The sequence below is a fragment of the Gallinula chloropus genome, assembly GCF_964237585.1.
Source record: "Gallinula chloropus genome assembly, chromosome: 13".
Classification (NCBI taxonomy): Eukaryota; Metazoa; Chordata; class Aves; order Gruiformes; family Rallidae; genus Gallinula; species Gallinula chloropus.
Window position 1 is genome coordinate 6338051 of NC_140098.1, and position 26091 is coordinate 6364141.

A 26091-nucleotide genomic window follows, 5' to 3' on the forward strand; every position below is an offset into this window, starting at 1 on the left:
CCGCGGGCGCACGGTGCGGAAACGGCGGCCGCGGGCGCACGGTGCGGAAACGGCGGCCGCGGGCGCACGGTGCGGAAACGGCGGCCGCGGGCGCACGGTGCGGAAACGGCGGCCGCGGGCGCGAGCCAGCCCCAGCGGCTCCCCCCGCCTCGCAGCCCGGCGCCCCGGGAGGCGACAGGAGCGCCCACCGGCCCCTGCCCGCGCGCTCGCTCACTCCCCGCCGCGCCGGCCACCCCCGACCTTCCCGGGCGAGAGCGGTGGGTGCCCGCCCGGCGGCTGCGGCGTTGGCGGGGCGCAAGGGCAGGGCGGGCGCGCGGCGCGGGCGGGCTCCGCTGGGCGCCTCCTGCCTCACGGCGCGGCCGCTCCCGTCCCTGCGCACAGCGCGGCCCGCGCCGAGCGGGACATTTAAACGCGCGGCGCGGGGCCGCCTCCCCGCCCGCCCGCACACGTGGCCCCGCGCGCAGCGCCGGGGGCCGGCGCCGGCCGGGGCGGGGTCTGCGGGGGGCGCGGCGGGGCGCCGCTGGCGGGACCTGGGGGAGCGGCGCAGGGCGCGGCGGGGCGCGGGATCCAGCGTCGGGGCCGGCGGGGCGGGGCCGGGGGCGGGACCGGCGGCGCCGACGCGGAAGCGGCAGAGGTAGCGGCGCGCGCGGCCGCCGCAGCTGGACACCGCTGGGTTGGCGGCGGCGGTGGGGGGAGCGGAGCGGGGCCGAGGAGCTGGCGGGAGGGGCCGGGCCGGGCCGCTCGCGAGCGGGAACAGGAACGGGCTCGGTCTGTCCGAGGCGTGCAGCGGACCGCCGCCGTGGCCGGCCGTGGCCTGCCCGGCCCTGACCCCCTCGCTCCCCGTTTCCCTTCCCGCAGGGCATGCGGCCGGCCGGGCTCTTCGGGCGGCTGAAGGCGGCGGTCGTCGGGGTGGTGCACGTGGGAGCGCTGCCAGGTAAGCGGCGGCCGGGTCTGTCGGTACTGCGCCCGCCGAGGGGACCGGGCCCAGCCACCCTCTCGTCGGTGTCACCCTTTAGCCCGGCTGCGGGTCCCGCAGCGCGCCCCGCTCCCCTGGCAGCGTGTCCCGTCCACTACTGCTGCGGGCCCCTCGTGAAGTGCTGCAGGGCATCGCCTGTGTCTGGAGGCAGCGGGAGGAGACGCTTCCACGCGGGGAGGTGGGATGAGATGGAATGAGGGAGCAAGGGTTTTGCATTTACTGGGCTCTCCGCTGCTGCGTTTTGAGAGGCAAGCGTTAGGAAACCATGCGCATGGACGCTGGGATGGGGTCGATGTTGGGTAGATGAGCTTTCGCAAGTCCTGAGAGGCAGCAGGAAGCTCAGACATCAGGTAGGGCTTGTCCTGCCCAGACCTTGTCCACCTTTCCAGGGGCGAGGGTTATCAGGGCTGATTTTAGCAGCTGGCCTTCCCCTGGCTAGGCTGGTGTCCAGAGATCATCATGCTCCACGGGTTCCCACGAGCAGCTCTCCCCAGGCTGAGAGGTCAGACCAGCTAACAAAGCTGTCAGAGGGCTCTTCACACTCTCCATTTCAGACTTCCAGTACCTGGCTTTAGGAGTCAAAGTAGACTTTGGACTTGGTCTCAAGGGAGACTCAATGAACTCAAAATCTGTGTGTGTTAATTTTTGCCATGAAGCACTTTCACTTGAAGATAAATACAGTCAGCCATGCAGGGGTTTAGAATTTAAGGTAGCTTTAACTTATTTTAAATTGGCTGGTGTTTATCACACATATTCTGCAGACCTAGAGGTCACTCCTGCCGTAGGTTGTATTGTGTGGAACGTCACTCATGCAGGGTAAGCTGTACTAAGTACAGGAATAACAAGCTAAGAGCAGACTTGGTCAATCAGAGATTATAGCAGATATTCTTCAAGTTTTTGAACTAGATTTAGGAGCTGAAAGATTACAGCAGATCTGTCAAGTTCAGCTAAGGTAAGAGATGCTGCTAAGGCACGTCACAAGGAGATACCTCAGCCTTTTAGCAGGTTTACCCTATTTTGGTGTGCCAGTCTCTATAGTGACCCTACCTGAGAGCTGTTACTGTATGTGGTTTTGGTTTGTGCATGCCCTGGGGTAAGCAGCATCATTCTTTCAGGGACACCAAGAAGTTCTCTTCCGCTCACCCAGATCATTGATCAAGCTTGTCAAGAGGCAGAAGCTTACAAGGATGCTGGAGTTGTAAGTTTTGATTTCTTTCTTCCTGTGGCAGCATTTACACAAACCTGCTTCTGCATAGCAGATATTTGAGTCTATAGTTCATCAAAAGCACCTTAAACCGCGTGGTTTAGGAAGGGGTTCAAATCCACATCTTATTTCAACATAGTAAGTAGGTCTTCAAGTTACAAAGCCTAAAGTAGCTATCACATGCACCCAAAACAATTGAAAACACGTAGATTCAAATTGTGCAATTCAAGTTGCTTAAGTTGGATTGCCATCCATTTTTAATAGTCAAGTCAGTTTAAAGGGAAGGGGGAAAAAAAAGATGACTGCAACAGGGATGGTTTCTGGCATTCTAGGTATCTGGCTGTAGAACACTTCATCATCCTGCCTGACAAGGCACCGTTATTTTTAGCCCTGTGCAGCTCTGGTTCCTGAAGTCGTGGAGGAATGCCATGTGCCCAGCTGAGGCCCTGCATGCATGCTTCAGTCACTTTAGGGTGCAGGATCACCCCACATCTGTGTCAGTGCTAAAAAAGCACATACTGTTCAGGGACTAAAAAAAAAGCTTAGATCCTTTTCTGCCCTCTTTAACCCTTCTGTGCTAGCCCCCTGGCAGAAAGCACACCTGCACTGCTCATCTAGAAGAGAGGGCCCAAAAGGCCAGCCTCAGCCAGAGGCAAGGAGAGGCAGGTACTGGCTGAATTGCCATTGGATCTAAAGCAATGTAGTAATCTTCATAGGTCAGTCGATTTTAACAGGGAGTACGGCCTTTTGAAAGGTCAGATATGTTTTAAACCTTCCATTGCACCTTGTCTTCAGGTGTTGATGTGCTTTATCTTTGACCTGCCTGAAGTCTTATGTACATTTTCTGACATGGTAAGGTGGTCTCCTGATGTCTGAGATTTGAAAATGTCTTAAAGGAACAAGTAATCACTGAGCTGTGCTGCTGTTTCCTGCAAAACTTTAGTAGCAAGCCAGTTGAAACCTTTTTAATGGCATAAGTTAGGGTGATACTTTACAGACTGAACAAAATAGAGTATAACAACTTAATCTGAATTATAGAATACCAAGGTCAAAATGCAAGATGTCACAAAGTAGGCTATGGGGAGAACACTAGTAAGGTTAAATCAGGAAAGAATCCTGAGAGCAGGGTGGCTGAAAGGATGAAGAGCAGTGCAGAAGAATGGTGTTTACATAGGTGGGCTTCAGTGCTTTTAAATCAGACTAGCAAGATGCACATTATGAGTATGTTTTCTTGCTCTCAATGGCTGTTGAAAGAACAGGTGTGCAATAGCTCTGTGCTGTACTGTGACTTTGTATTTTGTCTTTACAGTTACAGTGTCAACATGAGGTGTAACATGATTGGATCTACATCAGAAAAGTGGCACATACAAGTCTCTGTGGTTAAGTAGTGGAAGTAGTTACACATGGGATCTGTAACTCAGAGACATTACTCCACATGCCAGTGCTTGTTTATCTATTTCTCTTACTAATTACACATTGAAGCCTTTAGCAGTAGGGTGTTTTCTCCCTGCTGTGTACGTAGAGGTAAGGGAGGATACAGAAGCAGTTAACGTCCCTGCTGACACGTGCAAAGCTGGAACAGTTTTAAGACAAGCTACTAATACAAAACGTTGTGTTTTAAACTTTGTCTTTTCAGCAGTTCTGATAAATTCTGCTATTCCAGGTCTAACCTGTTGACCTTTTTTCCTACTACGCTGCAGTCTCTGAACTTGAATATATTTTAAACCTACCTCTCAGGAAGACAGGTGAAGCCAATGCTGTCATTTCTCTATGCATTTGGAAAACCTCAGGGCTTAAATTTAGGCTTATTTTATTTCCTGTAGAAGTCACAAGAACATCAGTATACATTCCAGACCAATCTTCAATCTAAAGGTCTGTGCACAATAGCGTTACAGTAATATGATAAACAAATCCTTTATTAATGCCATAATGGTCAGAGATAATCAGGAGAGCAATAGGAATATTACCGAATGGTTTGGGTTGGAAGCGACCTTAAAGCCCATACAGTCCCACCCCCCTGCCATGGGCAGGGACACCCTCCACCAGCCCAGGTTGCCCAAAGCCCCATCCAACCTGGCCTTGAATGCTGACAGGGAGGGGCAGCCACAGTGTCTCTGGGCATCCTGTGCCAGGGCCTCACCACCCTCATAATGAAGAATTTTCTCCTAATATCTAGTCTAAACCTACCCTCAATACAGCTTAAGGCCATTACCCCTTGTCCTGTAAACAGCCCCTTTCCAGCTTTCCTGCAGGCCTCTTCAAGTACTAGGTTTCCATGGAGCCTTCTCTTCTCCAGGCTGAACAAGCCCAACTCTCCCAGCCTGTCTTCACAGGGGAGCTGCTCCAGCCCTCTGATTATCTTCATGACTGTCCTCTGGACTTGCTCCAACAGGTCCATGTCTTTATGTTGGGGGTCTCAGGTTGAACACAGTACTACAGATACAGTCTCACAAGAGCCAAATAGAGGGGGAGAATCACCCCTCTTTGACTTGCTGGTTGCACTTTTGATTTATTTGGGTTTCTCCTTCAGTACTCCAAGTAGCCAGTTAAGCTGTCTTTTTCTTGGTGAAGAAGAGCTAGAAGGTTGTTTTTTTCTTCCCCATGGATGTTTCTACTGCCAGCATTTTCAAATGCTGCCTACAGTACTAAGATGATCTGCAACTTGCTGCTACTAGATGTTCACATTGTCTGAAGTTGCTTGAACTGATGTTAACATTTCAAAAAGAAGTTGATGGTCTTGCTCACTCAATATGCATTGCACTTGGAAGTAAATCCTAGTATATTCAGGAAAAGGTGACTTGTCTGGCACATTAGCAGCTTAACATAATAAATATGAAAGATTTGTGATATTACAGCACAGTAATGAAAACAAGTGAGTGCTCAGTTAGGAAGCCATCTGTGCTCAAAGTATATATGCTTTGTATTTGTGTGCTGCTAAACAATGAAATTCCCTAGACAAGGTTTTACATGCAGCAAGCTATAAGGCATTATGATCCTTCTAGTTTGTATATCTACTTTTGCTTATGAAAAACACAAACTATATATTCAAGTTAACTGTTATGCACTTTGTTCAGCCTGGGTGATGCCTACTTTGTAGCCAGAAAAAGAACACAGGTTCCCCCTAGTTTTATTGTTATACTACTAGTTGCTGTTATCTAGCTGTAGCTACTTGAGTAGCTGATGTTAAGGACAGGTAGAGACACTCAAGGAAAACTATTTATTAAAAAAAAAAATCCCAAAATTATAACACTACATTGAATTTCAAATATTATGGTACTTTTCACCACACAGTTTTATATCTGGGTTATTTTTATACTAACACTGACTCTAAAGATGCATCCTGTATTATTCTGGTCCTCCTGACCTTTCTTTAGCCTCTGCATCCAGAAGGGGAATTGTTAGTACACACTTTACATTGATGGTTTTAAAAATTCAAAGTTTCAAGGCTTCTATAACTACAGTGGTAGCTAGAATTTAAATTGCTTAGAGTTTAAAGACAGTTAATCTAGAATAGGCCAGTATTTCATTAGAAATAGGTAAGCAGCTATCACACAGATTACAGAAGATTTCAAATCTTGGCTATGTTACAGTTACATTAAATAGCAACCAAGTTTCCCTGTAACTATCAGCTATAGGTATATAAAGGACAGTATAAGATACTTACTTCCTTATACTGGAGGAGTAACCTGTTAACCCTGGAGGTGGGGTTTTTAAAGGAAAAGCTGGGAAGCTGTGCCCAGCCACAGCAAATAAATGCTCTCCAAAGGCACCTGATTTCCTGTATAAGGGGCACATGGCTGTGGGGGTGGGAAGGGCTGTAATTGTCTTGGTGCACACCTGAGCTGTATAATTGTGGGTGTGGGGTAAATAGCCTCCTTTCTTCCTGCAGGAAGGAGTCCTTGTTTTAAGCTTGTAACAGTTTTGTGTTACTGCATGAAGCTTTTTTTCTAGGGGAGACACTGGGGTTGAAGTTGGTGCAGAGTTAAAGCCTGTAAGATTGTTATACTTGTTGTGTTTAAAGTGTTGTAAGTATTTTTGATGCCTTTCTACTCTGATATGTGTATGTGCAGCTGAAGTGTTCTAAGAGGTCATTTCTATAAGTGGAGTAAAGCTAGGGAAATTATTTTTCTATATAATCAGAGAGCTATTCAAATGACCTATTTTCTAGTAGCTAACTGTGATACAAGAGGCACTTTGCACGTATGTAGCACTTCAGAAGTCATTCAAAGTAAAAGGGAAATATATTGTTTGAGAATTGCTTATAACAAAGCTATTATATATAAGCAACACTTAAATCATCTTAATATTCAATGGGAAAGGAACACAAAAGGTATTTGCTAGAGTTTTATCTCTTACTATCCAAATAAATTCCGATTGGGAGGGTGTAATGAGGTAGCTGTTCCCACAGTCTACACTATAAGCTTAAGTTCCAAGAACTTTAATTTAGCATAACTGTTTTCTTTCCACCATTTTAATTAGCTGTCTGATAGCAGTGAAGTCTGTTTTATATACATATCAATTCAGTAAACACAGAAATCTGTGGTGTTACATTTTTATATAAAATATGAAAGAAAGCTTTGAGTTAATGCATCTGTAACTCTTCTCTCTGTGTTGCAGAACGTATGTTGCTCTTTTTTAATTAAACAAAACATAATATGCAAAAGAACATAGTCTATCAGATGGTACCAAAATAACATACTACCAAAAATATTCACTGTAACTGGGGACCTTGAGGCCATAGGAGGAGACAACTGCTGAAAAGGGAATATAGTAAGTTTGAAGCAGAAGAGAGAAATGTTGGCCTCTTCCCATATGCCTGCATTTCAAACTAGAGTTCAATCAGATATTTTTTATGCACAGTAATACAGCTAGGGGTTTTAATTAATTTTAAAATGAATTAATTCATTAATGTATCTAATGGAATAATTTGCTTTATGCAAATCCTGCACTGTTAAAGTAGTAGCAAGCTCTGTTTCACTGTGGAGTTCCTGTGGAATTCTGCCAGCCTGTTAAGCTTTGTTTGGCTACCAGCATGGCTCTTCAGGAGCTGAGCACTGAAGTCCCATCCCCATGCACCTTTCTCTTTGCCTGCCTTATTGAGGTTGATTCTTGAATGCCAGAGAGCCTGGGGGCTCTGGTTTGCAGAGCCCACCTCGTTGCTTCGTTAAAATATTATAGCTTTATATTAATCCATCTATCTTTTGCCACATGCTACTACTGACCAACTTCATTTTCTTGATTAAAGCAACCTAATGTATTTGTGTACAGAGGGCAAAAGGCTAAGAGAATTTTCTTCCTGTTGGTACCACAAGAGATTCAGTAGTTGTGTCTGAGGTGCAAGACCATTTGGTTGGTTCAGGTTTGTTGGAACAGTCCTGGCCTCATTCCAGAGAAACAACTACAGGTTCTCATTTATTTATTTTTAATACCACCCCACCCCAAAAATGCTGTGGGTTTTCTGAGGACTACTTGTTATCTTTGTCGTATGGCTACATCCCATCACAGGTAGAGAAGTTAAATTACACAATGAATTGGATGTAGGAACAAAATCAAGGACAGATGTTTGGGTAGTTTCCATATCTGGCTTTTCTTTGCCTAGCTGAGGTTTTCTTGGACTGGAGTTCTGTAATTAAATATGCCAGTGACTGGCACCAAAGAGTGTGTAAACCTGATATTGGGTGTTCATAGTATTAGATCATTTTTTTCCATAAATAGGCTGTGTCCTTTTGTTTTTAAAGTAGCAAGTATTCTGTGTATTTAAACACTCAGGCATTAAGTCATTTGGTAAAGGCAGTGGTACCCTGGTCTGCTGAACTTCTGTGGGTCCCCCTGAATTATTTCCATGCTCAGTCTTCCCCATCCTCCATGTTAGGTGTTCGTTTATGATGTCTGTGGCTTAGCCTGTAATTCAGCCATTAAATGCTGACTGCATTTTATATACTGTCTTATCTTTTACTGCCAAAAGGGCTTCTGCACTACAGCAAAGATTAAAAAGCGTTACATATGAAAGTTTTTTAAAAATGAAACCTTTTTTCCCCTTTGTGATTCTCTATGTTGTTATGAACCCAACTTCTTTGTCTAATCTCTAGTTGGATTTTTTCCCCCCCTTAAATGTTCTTCTTTCTGTTCTGGTTCAGTTACAGTGTCTTTGAAATGTAAACCTTTCATTTTAAAGGATTAAGATGTGTGATTAAACTCCATTCTCTGGAGTTTTATTTTCTATATATACAATTAGTTTGTCTATTAAACTACTTGTATTTTTAGATTGAAGCAGGTGAGAAATATCTAGCTGCTTTTAACGTTCTCACTTCAAATGCAAAACATCAGGCTTGAAATATGTTTCAAGGCTAAACTTTTGTTCTTAGTCCTTGACAAAATTATACATGATTTGTAGTTGTTGAAAACTTTCTGATACATACTATACCATGATTGGAAAAGTGCAAGGTACTAGATAATGTACAAAGATTTTCAATAAATCACATAAATTGTATTAGCAGAGTATTTTATCATCAATCAGTTGTTTGCTAAGAGTCTGTCTGTATGGAGTGAGAAGTAGGGTAGATAATAAATAGCAGTATCTTCCTTCAAGTAATTCTGAGTCTGGAATGGGAGAAATATCAATAGTTAATATAATACTACGGTATTAGGCACACTGCAAACAGGCACAATAATAGTCAAACAAGAGGTTCCTTTATTTATCCAAACTAACACTTATTTTCTGACATTAATTGAATTGAAAATCGCCTTGATTATCTCTAAATCCTCTGTTAGCCAAACATGCTCAATATCCTATATTGCACTTGGATGATGGAAGTTTGACTTTACACTGTTTTTAACGAGGTATAAGATTTAACTCATTCGCCTATAGCTCACGTCGTAGGATGGATCAAAGGAAACCAAACTGATGAATTATAATTAAAATCACATTTATTTCTCTTCAGGATTTCCCAGCATGTTGATGAAAGCACTTTTATAAGTAGTTGTATGCATCGACACAACGTGCTGTAGATAACCCTTCCTTTGAAGGCAAACCTTTAAACTGGTGTCATAAACAAACAGCATCATGGTAAACTGGACGTGTTTTTAATGTTCCTTTTTTCCCCCCAGTTTAATCATATTTCTTTACAATAATCTCCACAGGATGGCTTGATAGTAGAAAACATGCATGATCTTCCTTACACAGTGTGTCCTGGGCCTGAAATAACTGCAGCAATGACAGTCATTAGCGCTGCAGTGAGACAAACCTGCCCCCGACTTGCGCTGGGCACCCAGATCCTGTGTGCTGCAAACCAGGAGGCGATGGCAGTTGCTCTTGCTGCAGGTAACAGAAATGACTCATCAGTTACTCCTGTTGTTTGCTATGGCATTTACTCTCCGCAAATTGTGCATTGTACTAACATAGATACCATGAAAAATGAGACATGAAAAGCTCACTGTACCCTGAAAATGCAGAAATTAGATTTTGAGGAAGATGCCTGCTTGATTATAATAGATGATACTTGCTCACTGCTTCACTTGGAGGCAGCTGAGAATCCCAAGGCCACTGCTGCAGCTTTCTAGGAGAAACCTGTCTACATGTAATGATTAGTTTAAATCTACTCATGTCTAAAAGCCACCTTTGGTGTAACTCTATTTACTTTAGTTAAATTATATTTGAGGATCAATTTAACCCACTGTGGTTAAGCATCCTGTTTCAGCATCTAATTATGTGTGGTTGCTACTACTGTTATCCATTAAAACTAAGTTTTCGTTGTCTTTTTAATGAATGGACAGAATGAAGCTTTTTATCTAGTAACAAAAAAAATGAGTGTACAGCTAGCCAAACTACTTAAAATTAAATTGCATTTGGGGGAATTAAATATAAATTAATCTTTATTGCATGAACCCTAGGCTTGCTAACCTTTCTGCTCCTACTGCTTGCTGAAGCACTTGTAGTTTTTCGTATGTAGCAGTCCCCCTGATTTAAAGATGGAGGCTGGTTTAATATGGAAGGCTTGTACTTCCTGAATGCTTCATAAATTGAGGGCTAATGCCTGGTTTTGCCCAAGCTGCATGTGTGATTACAGTAAGCATGCACAGCTTTTGAATGTACAAATTTTATAAGCAAGTAGAATTTTGTAAGGATGCAGAACGAAAAGATGTTGGTGTTAATGGAAGGCTGTACTTTGTTTAAAATAACATAGGTTAATTTACCTGCAGTGGCGGTTTTAATTATGTTCTAAAAGACTGCACCCTTTTTTTGTGGGGAATTCTTGTGAGTAGATGTGTTTTGAACTCAACCAGGAGTGCTTTACAATCAGAAGTTGCCATTTTGAAGGTATCCAGCGACTTCACAAACTGACAAAACCTCATTGTTATTGCTGCAGTAGACTAAAGCTGCTAACAGAATCCAGTTTCAGCTTTTAGGGACTGTATGCAGGTAGGATACTTGGGGTACACAGACATTAGCAAAAATATTTACACATCTGATTTTTAAAAGCAATAGTCAGACTGCTAGTGAGTTATGCATCCTTTTAGGAGCAAAATTGATCACTAAATAAGGGATATAGTGTGGGAACAATGTATTTCTCTTACCTCTCAGCAATTATTAATGAGGGAGAAAATTCCTGGAGGGCTGGGGTTTTGCTCAGCTCTACCACTGTTCTGCACTATTTGCTCTGTAACTGGAGAACACCAGCTAGGAAGGGTCTGTGTTTAATGCATTTCATTGCACTTCTCTGAAAATGATTGTCTTGAGTTCACTGAACAGGAAAGCAAAAAGAAAATAAAATCACTTTAAGCAAAAGCATAGTGAAGTGAGTGCTACTCACTCTGTAGGTTGCAAATCTTTTGAGTAGTTTTTCTGTAGCAACTTAATACTGACTTTAATGTCAATACAATTTTAATAGGTGGCTATTAATAAAGCAAGCCCTGTATGCTTTTGCCACAAAACATACTTGCTGAAGGTGTTTTAGCTAAAAAACCATATGTAGCATCTGCTACTGTGTAGTCATTTCATTTTCTCTGTGGAAACTACTATCTCTGGTAGAAATAACTGTTCTGAAGAGCACTGCACAGGGACAGTGTAAGTGGTCTCTATGTGAAGGTAATGATTTTATTTTGTAAAGGGGGAAAAAAAGTCAGTGGGTTTACAGTGTGACTAGGAGTTCAACATCAGCAACATCTGATTATACTAATAAACATGTTGTAGGTAGCCAAATAGTAACACATTAAATTTCTGAATGTTCCAAGCACGTTGACAAGGTATTGGATAAATCTGGAAATAATAAGCGGAGGCATCTGAGAAGGTTGAGTACTTTTAAAGTGGCTTTTTTTGGTTCTTTAGGAAACATTTATTTATTCAGTTAGGCACCTAAAGGAAGGAATGCTAGCACAAATGTGTTCATGCTGGGTGCTTCAGCAAAGGTATGGGGCAGTGGTAGGAAAATAGTGGGGGATCTTTAGGAAAAAGGGAACCACTGTGTCTCTGTGCTTCTGACAGATGCAAGCAGTCCCTCATGTTAAGAGAAAAGAACTATTGAGCAAAAACTTTTGTTGCCAACATTCTCCCAGCTCCAAGAGGTTACTGCAGACTGTTACACCAGTGTGGGATGCTCTTGGTTCAGCACACCCACCGGTCCCACCACAGGGGGCTGAAGGAGGGGGTTGCCCAGGGACAGCCATCCTGCCACAGGCCTGTGTTCTCCCTCTGTCTGCCCCACAAACCCGCATTGCCATGCCTGACCTTTTGCTTTCGCTTCTGACTTGAGAGGTGATGCTGCGAGCTGCCAGCTCTCCCTCTGCGCTGGATCGCCTCTTCATGTGGCAGTGTCAGCCTGCTCAAAAACTAGTGTCATTGTGTACACAAATAGCAAGATAGATTCATGTCACACCTTTCTTGGAATCCAAGTCCTCTGCTTAACTTTTATACTCCTCTAATGTAGGCATTTCAACTTAAAATAAATCCAGTGTGTCCCAAAGGAAGCGTAGCCCACAGAACAGGCAGTACAGGATAGCACAGCTTTGTATTTAGGCTTTTGACTGGAAACCATCTTAATCTCAAATACTTATTCTCAGAAAAACTACCCTTCTTAATAGTGCATCTTAATGACATCCTCCAAAGACTGTCTTATCTTCCTTTTTTCCTAAAATGCTCTTTGTGGAGAAGGAAGTCAGGATTTGTTTGCTCGGGTTGCTTTTCAATTGGTTCATTATTAACAGGTGTACCATGTGGTTTTTAGAGGTGTATAATTTCCTGTTTGTAGTTTCTGGTTTAATTAACTACATCTGCTTGAGGTTGAGTCAGAGTGATGTATATAAGCAGCTTCTATGTGCATTTGTAGAGGAGATCAAAATACAAATGTTCCCTTATTTATTTTTTTGTTCAGCCAATATTGCTGGTTATAATGCCTCAGTGCTTGGGAATGTCCACAGTATGTTCGTTAAAGTCTGGGTTGGGTTTGGGCAGAGTGTTTGGTTTTCCTTATTTATCAGTGTGTCTTGTTTCCTGAAGTTCACCATGGTGTTAATTTCATGTACTCATGTTTGTTGTTGATCTACTTCCAAATTACATGACTTTTCTTTTATTGAAAGCTTGCTAACTGTGAAGCACTGTTCCTGTCAGAAGGGACTGTTGTGTCTAAAGGAATTGCCCAAAAGCTCTCAGCTGCTGTTTATGTTTTTCCTTCTGTTTGTGGGATGTTTTGCTTGGCTCTGAACTATCAGAGTAGGTCTTTGCAGAGGAGGTGCAGAGCCTTTATAATAGAGGACATGTATGGTGATAATCTGTTTATTATTTTGCACTTCTGCAGCTCTCTGTTGCCAACAGGTAGCAGGGATTGAGAAGAAATAAACAAATGGCCCATCATTAACCTAACAGACCACGTTAATGGTAAAGAAGGCTTTTAAGAAATACTGTCATTGTGCTGCAATATTGGCCTGGCTTCATCGGGTGGAAAACCCAAGCACAAGGGCCAGGGCAAGTTATGCTCTTGTGTTCTGGCCAGACCTTCAGTCTGTGTGCCTGGGAGCAAGGACTGCAGGCTCTACTGTAGAGTGTAGCCTCCCTATATCTGTGTGAGCCTCTGTTACACTCATCATGAATTTTTAAGTTTATCTTATCTCATAAATTTAGAATAGAACAGTTCAGCTGGAATGGACTTAAACTAATCGTCTAGTCCGACTGTATCTCCACCTGACTGTGAAACTGCCCTTTTTCCCTTTTAGGATCATGTTACTGAAATCCCATTTATGAATTAAGTCCTCATCAATGATAATGGCACAGTTGGTAGCTGATTACGTGGGGCTTCATATCAGAAGGTATCCTCAGTACCCAGACATCTCCATGCCTTTTATAAGTACAGCTTTGCTGGCTGAGGCAATTCCTTTCCCTCACCCGCCAGCAGAGATATCCTCCGCAGGGATTCACTTGCTGTAGCCTGTGATAGTGTTTAAGGTGGGATAGAATTGTACGCTGCTTTTTTGGGTGTTCTTTTTAACTGCCACCATACTAATGCTGAGGTGGGGAGGCAGCTAAGCTGGGAATGACAGTGTGGGGGGTGTGTGTGCCTTGGGAGCGTCTGCGGTGAGTGCTGGGGCTGCTGCGAGCTCTGCAGGAGACACATCACCCAGGCTTCCAATTCATGCTGAGTGTGGAAGGAGCTGCTGCAAGACAATGTCCTGAGTGGTAAAGGGTCTTCACAGCATGGACACTGTGTGCCTCTAGTGTCAATAGCAGGCAAAGGCGATGCTCCTGGTGAGTTTTCATTATCAGTGCAAAAATCAGTCTTTTTGGATTAGGAAGGCAAGAAGGGCTGGGAGCTGGGACTTACTGTGCATATAAAACAAGATGTCACCAGCAAAATTACCTGCCACATTCTTATCTTTGTGTAGAGGCAAATGTTTGCTTGAAGTCCAAAATTCAGCAGCAACCAGGAGTTGCTGTCTTGCAGGGGCCAGATTCTGTCTCTGTGAAAGCAGTAAAGCCAAGCTCCTCTTGACTTTAACTAAAGGAAGGAACGTACTTGAGAGAGGGCTTATCAATGGCTGCACCCAATTCACAGCTTTGGGGTGCTGAAATGCAGTGATACGTGTATCTGCAGCGTTCAAGATGGACAAAGTATTATTACAAAGTATTATTTCCTCCACCTCAGTCTTGCAATGTTCTCTCACCCAGCAAAAGAAGTGTTTGTACATCATTTTGTCTTTTAATCATAAATTATAGTGGGAAGGAAACTTAAAAGAAAATAAAGCTTTTCTCTGCAGTTGATAGACCTTCACAGCTGTTTAGGTAAGGGTGTTTAAGTAGAAGTAAAGTAAGTCTAGTAACACTAGCTTGTGAAAGAGAGAAGCTCTAGCTCCTTGAGCAGCGGCTGGTTACTTGATTCTACGTTCTTAACACAGTGGTGAGGTTCTGTTTACTGGCCTTCACTGAAAATTTCCTGTTCTTGTTTCCCAGTGAGATTACCAATTTTTTTTGTTCCCATATAAGTCAAAAATGGAACTGCCCATTAACTGTCCAGTGGCTATTACTTTTCAAGTTACCAAATGTGAAAGTAAGCAACAGTATCACTCTCACAAATTTATGAGTGTAAAAGTGAACTCATTAGCAGAATCTGATTATGGCTTCATAAAACAGAAGGGTAATGATTTGGTGCCCTCACCTCTTACACTTGGTTAAAGTTTGTATCTCCATAGCCCCCCAAAACCCAGAGAGAGAGAGAGTGCAGCCTTGTTAAACTAATTACAATCCTAATGCTTAGCAGAAAGTTTTAGATTACCTGGTTAAAGACACACAAAGCAAGCATCAACAATATGCAACCAGTGACTCCAATAAATGAAATTACTTGATGAATTGCCCCTGTCCTGAGTTAGACATTATGATTGTTATGGAAATGTAATGTATCTCTAGATTTGTTAACAACCTTAAGATTAGAGAATTAACTTTTCTGATTTAACTCTGCACTGTTCTCTAAGTTTGGGTGATGTAAATAGAACTTCAGTATTTCGACAGATATTTCAAGGCTGCGTAAGGGCTCCCTGAGGGTAGATGAACGGTCTGTGCAAAGTCATTGCTGTTCATAATCTTCCTGTAAAGTGTCCATGCCACAAAACCTTCCTGGTGCAAAAAATGAATGAATATGGTGGAAATCATGTTGCTAAGACATGGGAGAATTGATGGTCAGAGTAAGTTTGGAGTAGAGCAGGAAACGTGTTGCACTGCCCAACCCCTATCTTTATACCTTTAGTGCAGCTCCAGAAGTAATAGTTGATGTGGTACTCTGTAGAAAACACAAGCTCCGTTCAGCTGGAGAGTCCAACAGGCTGTATATAATGTCACAGGCTGTGTTTTCTTGCCTGATTTCTTAAAGAAAGAGGACTTAAAGTTATTCCTCTCTCTCCATGTCCTTGACGTTTTTTGACATGGTGGCCAACTTCAGGCATATTTAACAGGGGAAAAGCTGTTGGGAAAAGTAATATAGTGAAAAAGTATCTGGAAAGAGGGGCATGACCCAGCTTCATAATCCTTTTTGAAGAGAGGACACATTGTTAGGGCAAAGGAGCTGTGTTTTGACCTACCTGCTCCTGTGTTGGCACGCTCCCACGTTATGGCAAGAGGCAGGGCAGGGTATGCAGCTCTCTGTTCTGAGCTGCACAGGAACAGATTGATTGGGCTTGAGAGAGAAGGCTTGTGGGTTCCACAGGAGAGAAGGAAGCTGGAAGCAGTAAGATGGAAAGAAGTCTCAGAGAATATAGGTGAAAATAATGTGAAATTTAAATGTCTGAGGGTTGGTTAGTCCAAGAGTGTGTAGAACAACTTGTGCTGGGATCAAATAAGAGGGGCAGTAAGGTGGGAGTTTGTTTGGGTTTCGTATTTTTGGGTTTCAGTCTTCAGTTTTAGCTAAGATATTGCTAATTTTTAAATATTTTTTTCCAGGTCTCGATTTTATCCGGGCTGAAGGGTTTGTGTTTGCTCATGTTGCTGATGAAGGGATTATTAATGCCTGTGCAGGTAGCCTGCTACGCTACAGAAAACAAGTTGGAGCAGAGAACATCCAGATTTTTGCTGATATTAAAAAGAAACATAGGTAAATACAAGCAACATTTTATGTTATTATGGAATGTTATAATGATCTTATATTTTTCACAATTTTCTGATGAATTTTTTTAATACCTGTTTAGTGTCAGGAAAGTTAATGATATAGGGAGAACTTTATTGTTCAGGGAAGGTCTTGCTGTGATGCTTTTTAATTTAAAAATAAATTTGCACCTGTAAGCTGCAGGTTGCTGCATCTGTGAAGTTTTCAGTTGTTTAACCTTCAGGATTTATAAATGCAAGCTGTAAAAAATTTTGCATCTGGTATTAGGTGAGATTGTATACTTCTCTATATGCCTGTTATGTTTAAAGAAACTTTGTTTCTGGAGGCTAGGCATCCAGTGTTATTTTTAGTTATGCAAGCAGTTGCCATATAGAAACAGCCAAATCATAATATTTTGGCATTTTAAAGCTATTCTCTTTTTTCTCCTTCCTGCCAATAATACTGGTTTCTTCTACTTAAATCAGTGCTGTCTATGTACAGATTATGTTCTATGATTATCAAACAGAAAGAACTTGTGACAGATGAATCCAGTTCCTTTTCTGCTGATACTTTATCATAACTGTCACATGGTACTTTCAGCTATTTAGATGTCACTCTTTGTTTTGTTTTTTTTTTTCTTCCCCAGAAGAACTGCTCAAGTGTTATGTATTATACATGCTAAATAACCTAATTAAAATGTTTGTGTGTAGTATGTGGGTAATCATGAGAATAACCAAGTCTGGAAGATCTTAAATACCTAATAAACAGGTAATAAATTTTAAAATGGAAAGGAAACAATGTAGCGTGGTCAAATTAAGCTTTTAAAGCTTTTCAGAGTGGTTTCTTTCTAAGGATTTCTTTAGGTATATATGTTAATAAAAATACCTTTCACTGGACTTTTTTGTAAAAGGAAAAAAGATTGTATTGTAATTTGGTTTTTCCCCTTTGTCAGAACAATTGATGGATTGGTATTTGGATTATAATTCTTGATGCTTTTTAAGAAAGGAAAAGAGGGTTTTGTTTCAGGTGGATTCATAAACTGAGAAGGTGAAGGTAAAGGGCTTGCTGGTTGAGATTTTTATAATGTAGAAAAATATGCCTGCTACTGAGAGCTGCTAGCCCCTTGGTCATTAAATGGGGGGAAACTGGGTTTGCAGTTTACATGCGACGTTATGGCTGCCTTCCACGTGCTAACGTTAGGGTGCCTGCTACCCTTAAGCCCCATGTCATCCTTATTGTACATATTAGGTACTCAGGCCCACCCTTCTCCAGAAAGGAAGTTCATGTGCTTCCTTTTGCATCCATCACCATGATTTGAATGCACTGCACACACGTGCTGCCTCTGGGCATGGCCAGAGCACAGACTCCAAGAGTGATGTCCATCTAGGAAAGAGGCTGGCTCCATCACCACTCATCAGTGCAACACGTTGGCCATAGCCATCGTTTTCTCCTTAAATGGAAATAGAGGAACAACAAAATCAGGTGTTGAGCCAGCAATGGCTGGAATACTTTCAAAGTTTAGAACAGTTTAAATTAAAAGCTGCTATTGCTACAGGTTTCAGACAAAGTGCATCACCCATATATCAAAGACTGCAGTTGAAAAGCTAGGTTGCAGGTAATTGCTGTTTGTAACTGCTATGTAAGATGATTCCTGTGATTATATCATGGGTAATAACTATACTTTCTGTTAGTTGGACTTTGTGAAATGAAGTGAAGGGTGTTAATTCTGTTCTAGGCAACAGAATCTGATTTATGAATGACTGCACATCCACAACTCCCACTTGAAGTCAGAGAGCTGTGTGTGCTCAACACTTCTGAAATACAGGTGCTCGACATGTAAGCAGCTGCCTCAATTGACACTTGGTAGTTCACACTCAGCAATCACTCTTTAGAGACAGGAGACTGAGAGCAATGGATGGATCAATTATGGTTCCCTGATGGAAAAGGTTGGGTTTTTTCCTCCTGTTTACATTGCAGTTTTCCTTCCCGATTTAAAATGAGACCCTTGCCCTCTCTCACAAAGCATGCCTTTGGCTGTGCTGACAGCGGGGAAGATGGAGAAATGCAGTCTAAACATTCAACAAGATGGATAACAAATGTGTGTGCCGACAGTAACCGCTGTTACCATCCTGCTGTTGACAGTGCGCACGCCCTGACGGCTGATGTTGGAGTGGCTGAGACCGCGCTGGCTGCCCAGCTCTTCCTGGCGGATGGGGTTGTACTGACTGGCACGGCTACCGGGCTGCCCGCAGACCCCCGGGAGCTGAAAGGTGAGCGCTGGCATGAGAAGGTCGGACCACGGGCAGTGAATCAGCTTCTGGATTAACGTAGAAAGAAATCTATATATCTGTTATTCCTTAAGGGGGAAAAAAAATGGGGAAGGAAAGAAACTCTCACTGTATGGTTTGATTTGATACAGCAGAGCTAATGTGATTGAGGTGCTCTTCACATTCACTGTTGTATGTTTCTAAAGAAGCGCTTGGCAGGACAAAAATGAAAACTATTTCAAGCTTCTGTAATGCTGAGTGATGCTGAGGCTTAAATGGATAAAAAAAAAAGGCATGTAAAACTTTAAAAAATAACCCCAAACCAAAACCCCCCAAAAAACTAACCCAACTGTTGCATTTCTAAAAACTCTTAACATAAGAAAAAGGTACTTTATAGGTAGTTTTCTCATAAGGCTATAAATCTTTCCATTGAAGGAGTTGACCATTTTTATTTTCCACAATGAAAATGGAAGTCCTGCAAGAAAAGAGAAATTTTGATAAGGCAGTGTTACAAACACTAACACCAGGAAAAGGATTGCTTAGATTTGCAGAAAGAATACAGGTTCATTTTAGTTAGATATTACCAAAAAAAATAGGTTTTAAATGGTGTGGACTTTTTATTGGGAGAGAGTTGATCAACCTATGAGTTCTGACTTTTCCAAAAAGTTTTATATGATTCTTCAGATTTTTATATTCACGTAAGCTTGGGCTGTCTTCGTGGAAGTGGACTGCGCTCATGCTAGAATTCAAGTTCTATTTTTCATCACTAATTTCAATTTAATATTAAAGGCTTGAATTTGAGAGTCTTGCTACATAAAACAGAATGTGTATTTGTTTGGTTTTACTTTTGCTGACATTCTTTAACTTACCCTATTTTGAAGTTCCAGTGCAGGGTGTATTGTATCCTACTTATGTTATGAAATCAGTGACCGAAGAATGTACTTGCCATAGATACCTGGACTTTAAACATTGTTTGAAATAACATGAAATCATTGAGTGTTTTCAGGGTTTAATGCTTAATAGCATTTAGAAAGGATGTTGAACTTGTCAAAATGGGTTTAGATTTCATGCATATTAAACTTTTTGCCAAATAATAGGTTATAAAATGACTGTGCTTCAATCACAAATGTTAAAAAGAAAATGATGGTTTGGTATGAACACTGAGTTCTGAAATTAATTGCCTCTTTTGGTACAGTCAACTGGAAATGATACATGGAACAGGTGACCCTGAAAACAAGGATTTGATAAGTCTTAAGGCAAAATCCTAGGTTAAGTTTTTGCTTTCATGTGGGCACATGCAACTTCCATTGATTTCTTGCGTCAGAGCAAAACCTGACCCCCAGGCCCATAGGATTTTTTGTCTCTGGTTGGAGTCCTGTGATAGCACAGTAACTTCTGCTTTTCTTTCATGTGAACAAACATGTCAGTGTGTCTTGTTCTCTTTCTGGGTCCAAAGAACAAAATGAATCAGAGTTGGCAGCTGTAATGAAGGACACACATTAATTTTGTGTTTGGATTTGTGCTATGAAAGCAAGAGCCTGCAGATCGTGGGTTTACTTTACTTAGGTCACAGCATTTCAGATGTTAACAGGCCCTCTCATGAAGAAGACGCTGGCTTAAAACAGTTAAGAACTTAAACATCAATATTCCAGGGTATAAGAAAATGACAAATTAGGCACATGTATGTCAGCAGATGCTTAAAAGGAATCAGATCTACAGTCTACAAAGTTGGTGTTGATGTGAGTGAAATTTTGCATTTCACGAATTTATGCAGCTCTGGAAGTGCTGTGTTAGGATGATACACACAATTGGGCACCTTTCATCACACTGTGAGGCATCTCTTGAAAGCAGAACCAAGAGACAGATGAGATTTTTGTCATGTCTTTTTTTCAGCTTTGTTGTGCAGTAATACAGAAGTGGTTTTGCCTTTGTGTCTGTTGAGCTGACTGATTTGTGATGGGGTGTGGGGAATGAGCGCTTCGCTGTCAAGCCAGAGAGCTGTGTTCAGTGGGGTTTGTTTGTAGCTCGTGTCTCTGCCTTCTCATAGGCAGCATCACTCCTCACAGTGGCTGGCAGACTCTGCTCCAGGGCTCCCTGGCCATACCAGGGCACTGCTGGTTAGGGACTACAAGGCCTGAAAATCAGACTTGAGGTTGTTAAGGAGCAGGAATTCTAGCCAAGCACTTTGAATTATAATTAACTTGTTCAATAAACCTTATTTTCATTTAGGAGGTTACAGAAGTTAGCTCCAGTTTGCTATGCTGTGCAATGTTCTGTCGTTGGAGAGTGAATCTATTGGGCTTTCTCTTTCTGCTGATGTACCTGCTTCGCAGGCAGTCCGGACTGTAAGTGACCAAAGCTTTCTCATGACTGCCTAGTTATCTCTGTGGACAAAGTGAATGGCCTCAGCTGAGTGATCAGAGGAACAGGGGGTACATCACTAAACCCAACAGCTAGTTTTGACTGTCACCTCCTTATTTATTGTTCATAACAGTGGCATCAAGACCAATTCACCCTCCTACCTTTCAATGGTACACTTAGGTCAAAACAGAGGCTGCTGCCTTTGGTACCCTCGTAAAAAGGAGATGTGTCTCTGATCTGTACTTCTTGTAAGCTCTAGGTTTAATGACAGAGAAAGGCCTTTGAATTAAACTAAAACGTGCTACAGTGGAGCGTTACCATAAACAGTGTTGTGTATGGTGCAGTGGTTACTGTGTATGACAAAGCTGTTAAGAAGAGTAGCCGAGCAAGTTACTGGCACAGTGGTGCTTATTTTTATGCTGCTCTTCTCCATTGTTTTCAAGCTAGGAGCATTTGGCCTTTATTTCATGTAACTTGTGCATACCATAGTTCAGATGCTTTCATTGTGCTTTGCAACCAAGCACCATTTCATCTGATTTTATTAGACATGTCTGCAGATGCGCTGTCACAAGAAAGAGCACAGTGCCCTCTAGTTACAGTTTGTTGGAATAGACAAATGTGCAAGTTGTGTAAACTTTTAAGATCTTGTTGCTGTAACGTCGCAAAATTGTTTCTTTTTTCTCAAAATAAAATCAGAAGCCAAGAAAGCTGAGAGGTTTTTTTTAAGCAAGACTCTGCTTAGAGGCATCTTGTCAGTGACTGAACATTACCATGCAAAAGCACATCTCTGCGCAGTTGCTTTAGTTTCTCTCACAAGTTGCAATTTGTAGTAACACAGCTAATAGACAAATGACTTGTACTAATCAACTTTAAACCTTGATGTGCTTGGAAATGACTTAAAAGTAGCATCTGCAGCATACCTAATTAGGTAACCCAGTCTCATTGCAGACCCAGCACTCCCACGGCCATTCTTCTCACTGTCAATGTGAATAAATCTCCAGCATGGGAAGTGTATGTGGACTCAGTGTGTCATGTATGAATCGCAGCAGGAGTTGGATACCTGGTTACTTCAGAAAGCTTTGGGGTGGTTTTTATAGCTTCATATCAGCCTCTGGTTTCACTGATTTTTTTGCTCTTTGCCTACTAGGGCTAAGCTATTGTCTTACACCCGTGTGATCATGCTCTGTTTAATTATTTGGCTCTTCATTTTTTCCTGCTGATGTGAAATAATTATAAAACAACTACCTGCTAATGTGCCTTATGCACTTGCTGTAAAAACAAATATTGACTTGGAACGTGGCTCCTCTGGGAATACAGTAAAGTGCTGTTGCACAAATCTGCGGTCAGTTGTAGCACCTTAATTATGCATTGGTGTCTATGTAAAGCAGATACGATATTTCTAAGAGCACATAGATACTGTATAAATAAAAATCTGAGTTTTCTAGAACAGGATTTCAGTAATAATGCTATAAATAACTAAACGTGAATTTGTGGCTGTAAGCAGGACAACTGTAAGAATATAAAGTATGCATGGAAATAGCCATGGCTTGAATCATATGTGCGTGATCCAACTTTGCTTAAGATTTTCAATAAGACTTGTGTAAAATGATTTTATTTTTTATTAAGATGTTTCTTAGAAGGAATTATTGTTCCTAGATGGAAAATTGATAGAGCATGTGACTGAAAAAGAGATTCAAGAGCTTTTTAATTGATCCCCTTTCTTCAGTGAAGTAGGGAGGTGATAAATAATTAGCCTTCCCTGAAGCATAATTAATAAGTTAGGCTTCTGATGAAACTTCATTTAAACAAACGGTGATTTGAAGCAGACTTTTATATGTTACATATGTGCTTTCTCGAATTGCTTTGGGCTTTAGCCTTCTTACTTTAATTGGTGATAAGCTGATGTAACTTATGTGTTTTTAAAGGTCAGAAATAATGCCTCACAACATTTCTCTAAGTACAGAATGAAGCATCTGGTCCTGCGAGTGACTCTTAGGATGAACAGTGTGAGATGGAAGGATGAGAGGGATGTTGAGTAATTCTTGAACTGGGAATTTTTAATTTTCATTTTTCCAGAGCTAGTGCTGACCTGAGTTCTGCAAAAAACACTCTAACAACCTTTCATTTATCAATGGGGAACTTTTCCATGGCCAAAACAGCCACCCTGTTTGGGTTTTATTCTGAAAAGCCTGAGAGCTACTGTGGCTGAGCCGTGCACGTGTCAGCTTCTGCACATTCAGATCAGGCAGCACACGTGTGTTCCAGTGGAGTGATCATCTGAACCATAGTCTGAAACCTGCCCCTGAGCACGGGGGTGAAGTGGGTCTGCAGTGTTTTGAGCCCTGGTTCTGATATGTCTGTTTCTCCTTTTGGAGCCAGGTAAAAGGTCAGGTGGTGAAGTAACACAGTCTATAGAACAGAGTTGGCTCTCTTGTTCTGTTGCTGTTCATAGAAAGAGAAGTCTTTGTTAGTACTATCTTATGCTTTCTGGTAAACTACCTGGAGCAATCACTGTAGTCTGTAAGGCTGCTGCCTGCTTTCCTACCTCCAAGCCCCTGAAATTTACCATGAAGTAGGGAGCATGTTCCTTTTCCATTGCTGATGAATAAGCCCTTCGTGTTTCCTTGCTGGAGATCTGCTGGTTGTCAACATAGCATAAATCCAGCAAGGAGACCTGGCAGAAATACACACCAGTCCAACTACCATTACTGTGATTTAAACTGATGACTGAAGAATTGTAATGAGCCCAGCTCTGCTGAATAGTTCTGCCACTAATGATCTCACCAGACTTGCAAAAAAGGATCTGAGCTGATAAAATGAATGGAAACAAGAATGGTATCTTATTCTTGAAGCTGTATTTTGATTACTTTGTGGAAAGACTGGGGGAGGTAATTATTCATTGCTTAAGGTGAGGGAGGTGGGGAGCACATGGTCACTCCAGTATCAGTAAACCCTTTGTCAAGGCAATGGTCCTGGTTTGCCTGGAATCTACACTGGGTGCTACTGCAACACAGCAGTAGATGAGAACTTCTTTCTGTACGTGTGGTACCTCTCAAGCACAACGGAGCCTCTATGTGTGATGGTAACAGCAAGTAAAAGGGTCTGGTGCTGCTGGGTAAAAGCTGCCTGCATCTCTTCTTACCAGGGAGTGGAATAAAAATGGATTTAGAATATAGTAACATGCAGCACACTCCCTGCTGGCCAATTCTACTTACTCTGGCTTAAACCTTGGTCCTTGAGAATAAACAGGGGAACAGCTGTGGTGCCAAGACCCAACTTTCATGTCTTCCATAGCACTGTGGTGCCAAGACCCAACTTTCATGTCTTCCATAGCACTGAGACCATTCTCTGGTATAGAATCATAGAATACATTGGGTCAGAAGGGACCTTTAAAGGCCATCTAGTCCAAACCCTCATATGTGCCAAGGAATATTCTTACAATACAGCATTTCTTACAATAACAGAATGCAAAATAAAATAAAAGTAAGATTTTTCTTGACAGCTGCTCAGAGCTGAAGGTGTGCTTTTCTAGAGAAGTTTTATCTGTAGTAGAAGAAATACTGTGATCATGAGTTGTTGATACCTTTCTTTAGTGTTCAAAAGCTATACAAATGAGAGTCTTGATAGAATTTCTGAGATGGGACTTAACCTTAAGTTTTCTTTTCTTCTCTTCAGAGGTTAAAGATGCAGTGAAGATTCCTGTGTTGATTGGGTCTGGAGTTACTCTGGAGAATGTGAGGAGTTATTTGGATGCAAACGCTCTAATAATTGGTTCGTATTTCAAGAAACAAAGTTATTGGGCAAATGGTGTTGATCCTGACAGGGTAAAGAAATTTATGGAACACATAAGTAAACTGAGAGAATGAGTTTGTCAGCAAACACTATTTTTTTTGGGGGGGGGTGTAAGTACAGTGTGATGCATTGTACAGAATTAAAGCACAAATGTGTGCTTGAATGGCTAATAACACTAAATGAAAACACCCATCATCTCTGTAACTAGCTGGGAAACATGGTGACACTTCACAATAAACTGGTGCTCTGGTGTTTGCTTCTAGGCAGCACGTTTCTCTGGCACTCAAAGCCATTGCCAATGCAAAACCAACTCTCCAAAGGCTTGTGTAACAAATACATTCTCTTCTATAAGTAAAATGCTTATGGAATTTAAAGAATTTGTGGTAAATATTCATCAGAGGTGAGGTGAGTTTTGTTTTGTCTGTGAGTACAATAGGATGCCCTAAGTTTACAGTGAAGAGTATTGTAAATTGGACAAGTTAATTAGCCTTCCAGTTTCCTATCTGTAAAATGATGATAATAGTGCCTACATCACACGGGGGTTGTAAGACATAATAAATGAATGAATGTACAGCACTTTCATCTCCTCAAATGAAGGGCTCTATTAAAGTTCAAGATCATTATTTTTTCATTAGAATTGTGCATTTATTACAAAAATGTAGTAATTGTATACCATACAAAAACTTAAGATAATTGGGAAATTGATTTACTTAACAATACTTACTAGAGAATAAATGCAAATATTTAATTACATTTTAAGTAGAGTTGGAATTCAGTCCAAATGTTTTTGCAAAACCTGGAAATTTTAATAAAGGTTTCTTGTTATTTTTCAGCACGCTCCTAAAGCTTTGTACCTCTCCAGACTAGTATTAGTGGTGTTAAAAACTGCCAGGTTCCTTCCAACACATAAGGTGTAATTATGATGGGAACCTTTCTACCAGAGCTGACAGGTATACATAGATTTTCATTTTTTCCTGTAGAACACAGAGGAAAAATATGACAGTCTCACTGTACATGTTGTAAGCTAGAACCCTTGAATTTGATCTTTTAGCTCTAAGGAAGTCTAGAATAATCTAAAGAATACCTGTTATGTCATGGCTATATAAAATATGGGCATGTGTTTTCATTCCATGGGACTGGGAGCTGGGCTGGTCTTCTGGTATCTCTCCTTCTTTCCTTGACATCTATGCATCAGGCTTTGGCTGATGCTAAAGTTATATTGTAGATATTAAAGCAAGTATACAAACACACTTTTTTTGTCAGCTGGCAGAGTGCCCATGCTTCTCTGAACAAAAGATACATCCTCCTTCCAAAGAAAAGAAAGATTTTCAAGAAATGTAGTTTCATTAACATAATGGTAATTCCAGAACATCACACATGAGAATTAAGCCTACTTGTGTTTCTTTTTTCTGGACTGGTCTGTCTCCCACATGA

The 26091-nt window shown here is 41.7% G+C and overlaps 1 protein-coding gene across 1 annotated transcript; it reads left to right on the plus strand.

The window, feature by feature from the left end:
- The first annotated feature begins 807 nt into the window (after positions 1-807).
- On the plus strand, positions 808-24876 carry LOC311196459 (uncharacterized protein F13E9.13, mitochondrial-like). The gene is made up of 6 exons (XM_084270028.1): positions 808-934; positions 2092-2174; positions 9321-9501; positions 16096-16246; positions 18380-18507; positions 24541-24876. Exons 1-6 carry the CDS (start codon positions 862-864, stop codon positions 24729-24731), a joined length of 807 nt encoding a protein of 268 aa, XP_084126154.1. The 5' UTR covers positions 808-861; the 3' UTR covers positions 24732-24876.
- Positions 24877-26091: the final 1215 nt, after the last annotated feature.

Bases quoted from the DNA above. Each gene is read 5' to 3' on its own strand.
- LOC311196459 (XM_084270028.1), top strand. From the start codon at position 862: ATGCGGCCGGCCGGGCTCTTCGGGCGGCTGAAGGCGGCGGTCGTCGGG. The intron at 935-2,091 runs GTAAGCGGCGGC...TCATTCTTTCAG, and splicing joins GCACGTGGGAGCGCTGCCAG to GGACACCAAGAAGTTCTCTT. The intron at 16,247-18,379 runs GTAAATACAAGC...TGCTGTTGACAG, and splicing joins GATATTAAAAAGAAACATAG to TGCGCACGCCCTGACGGCTG.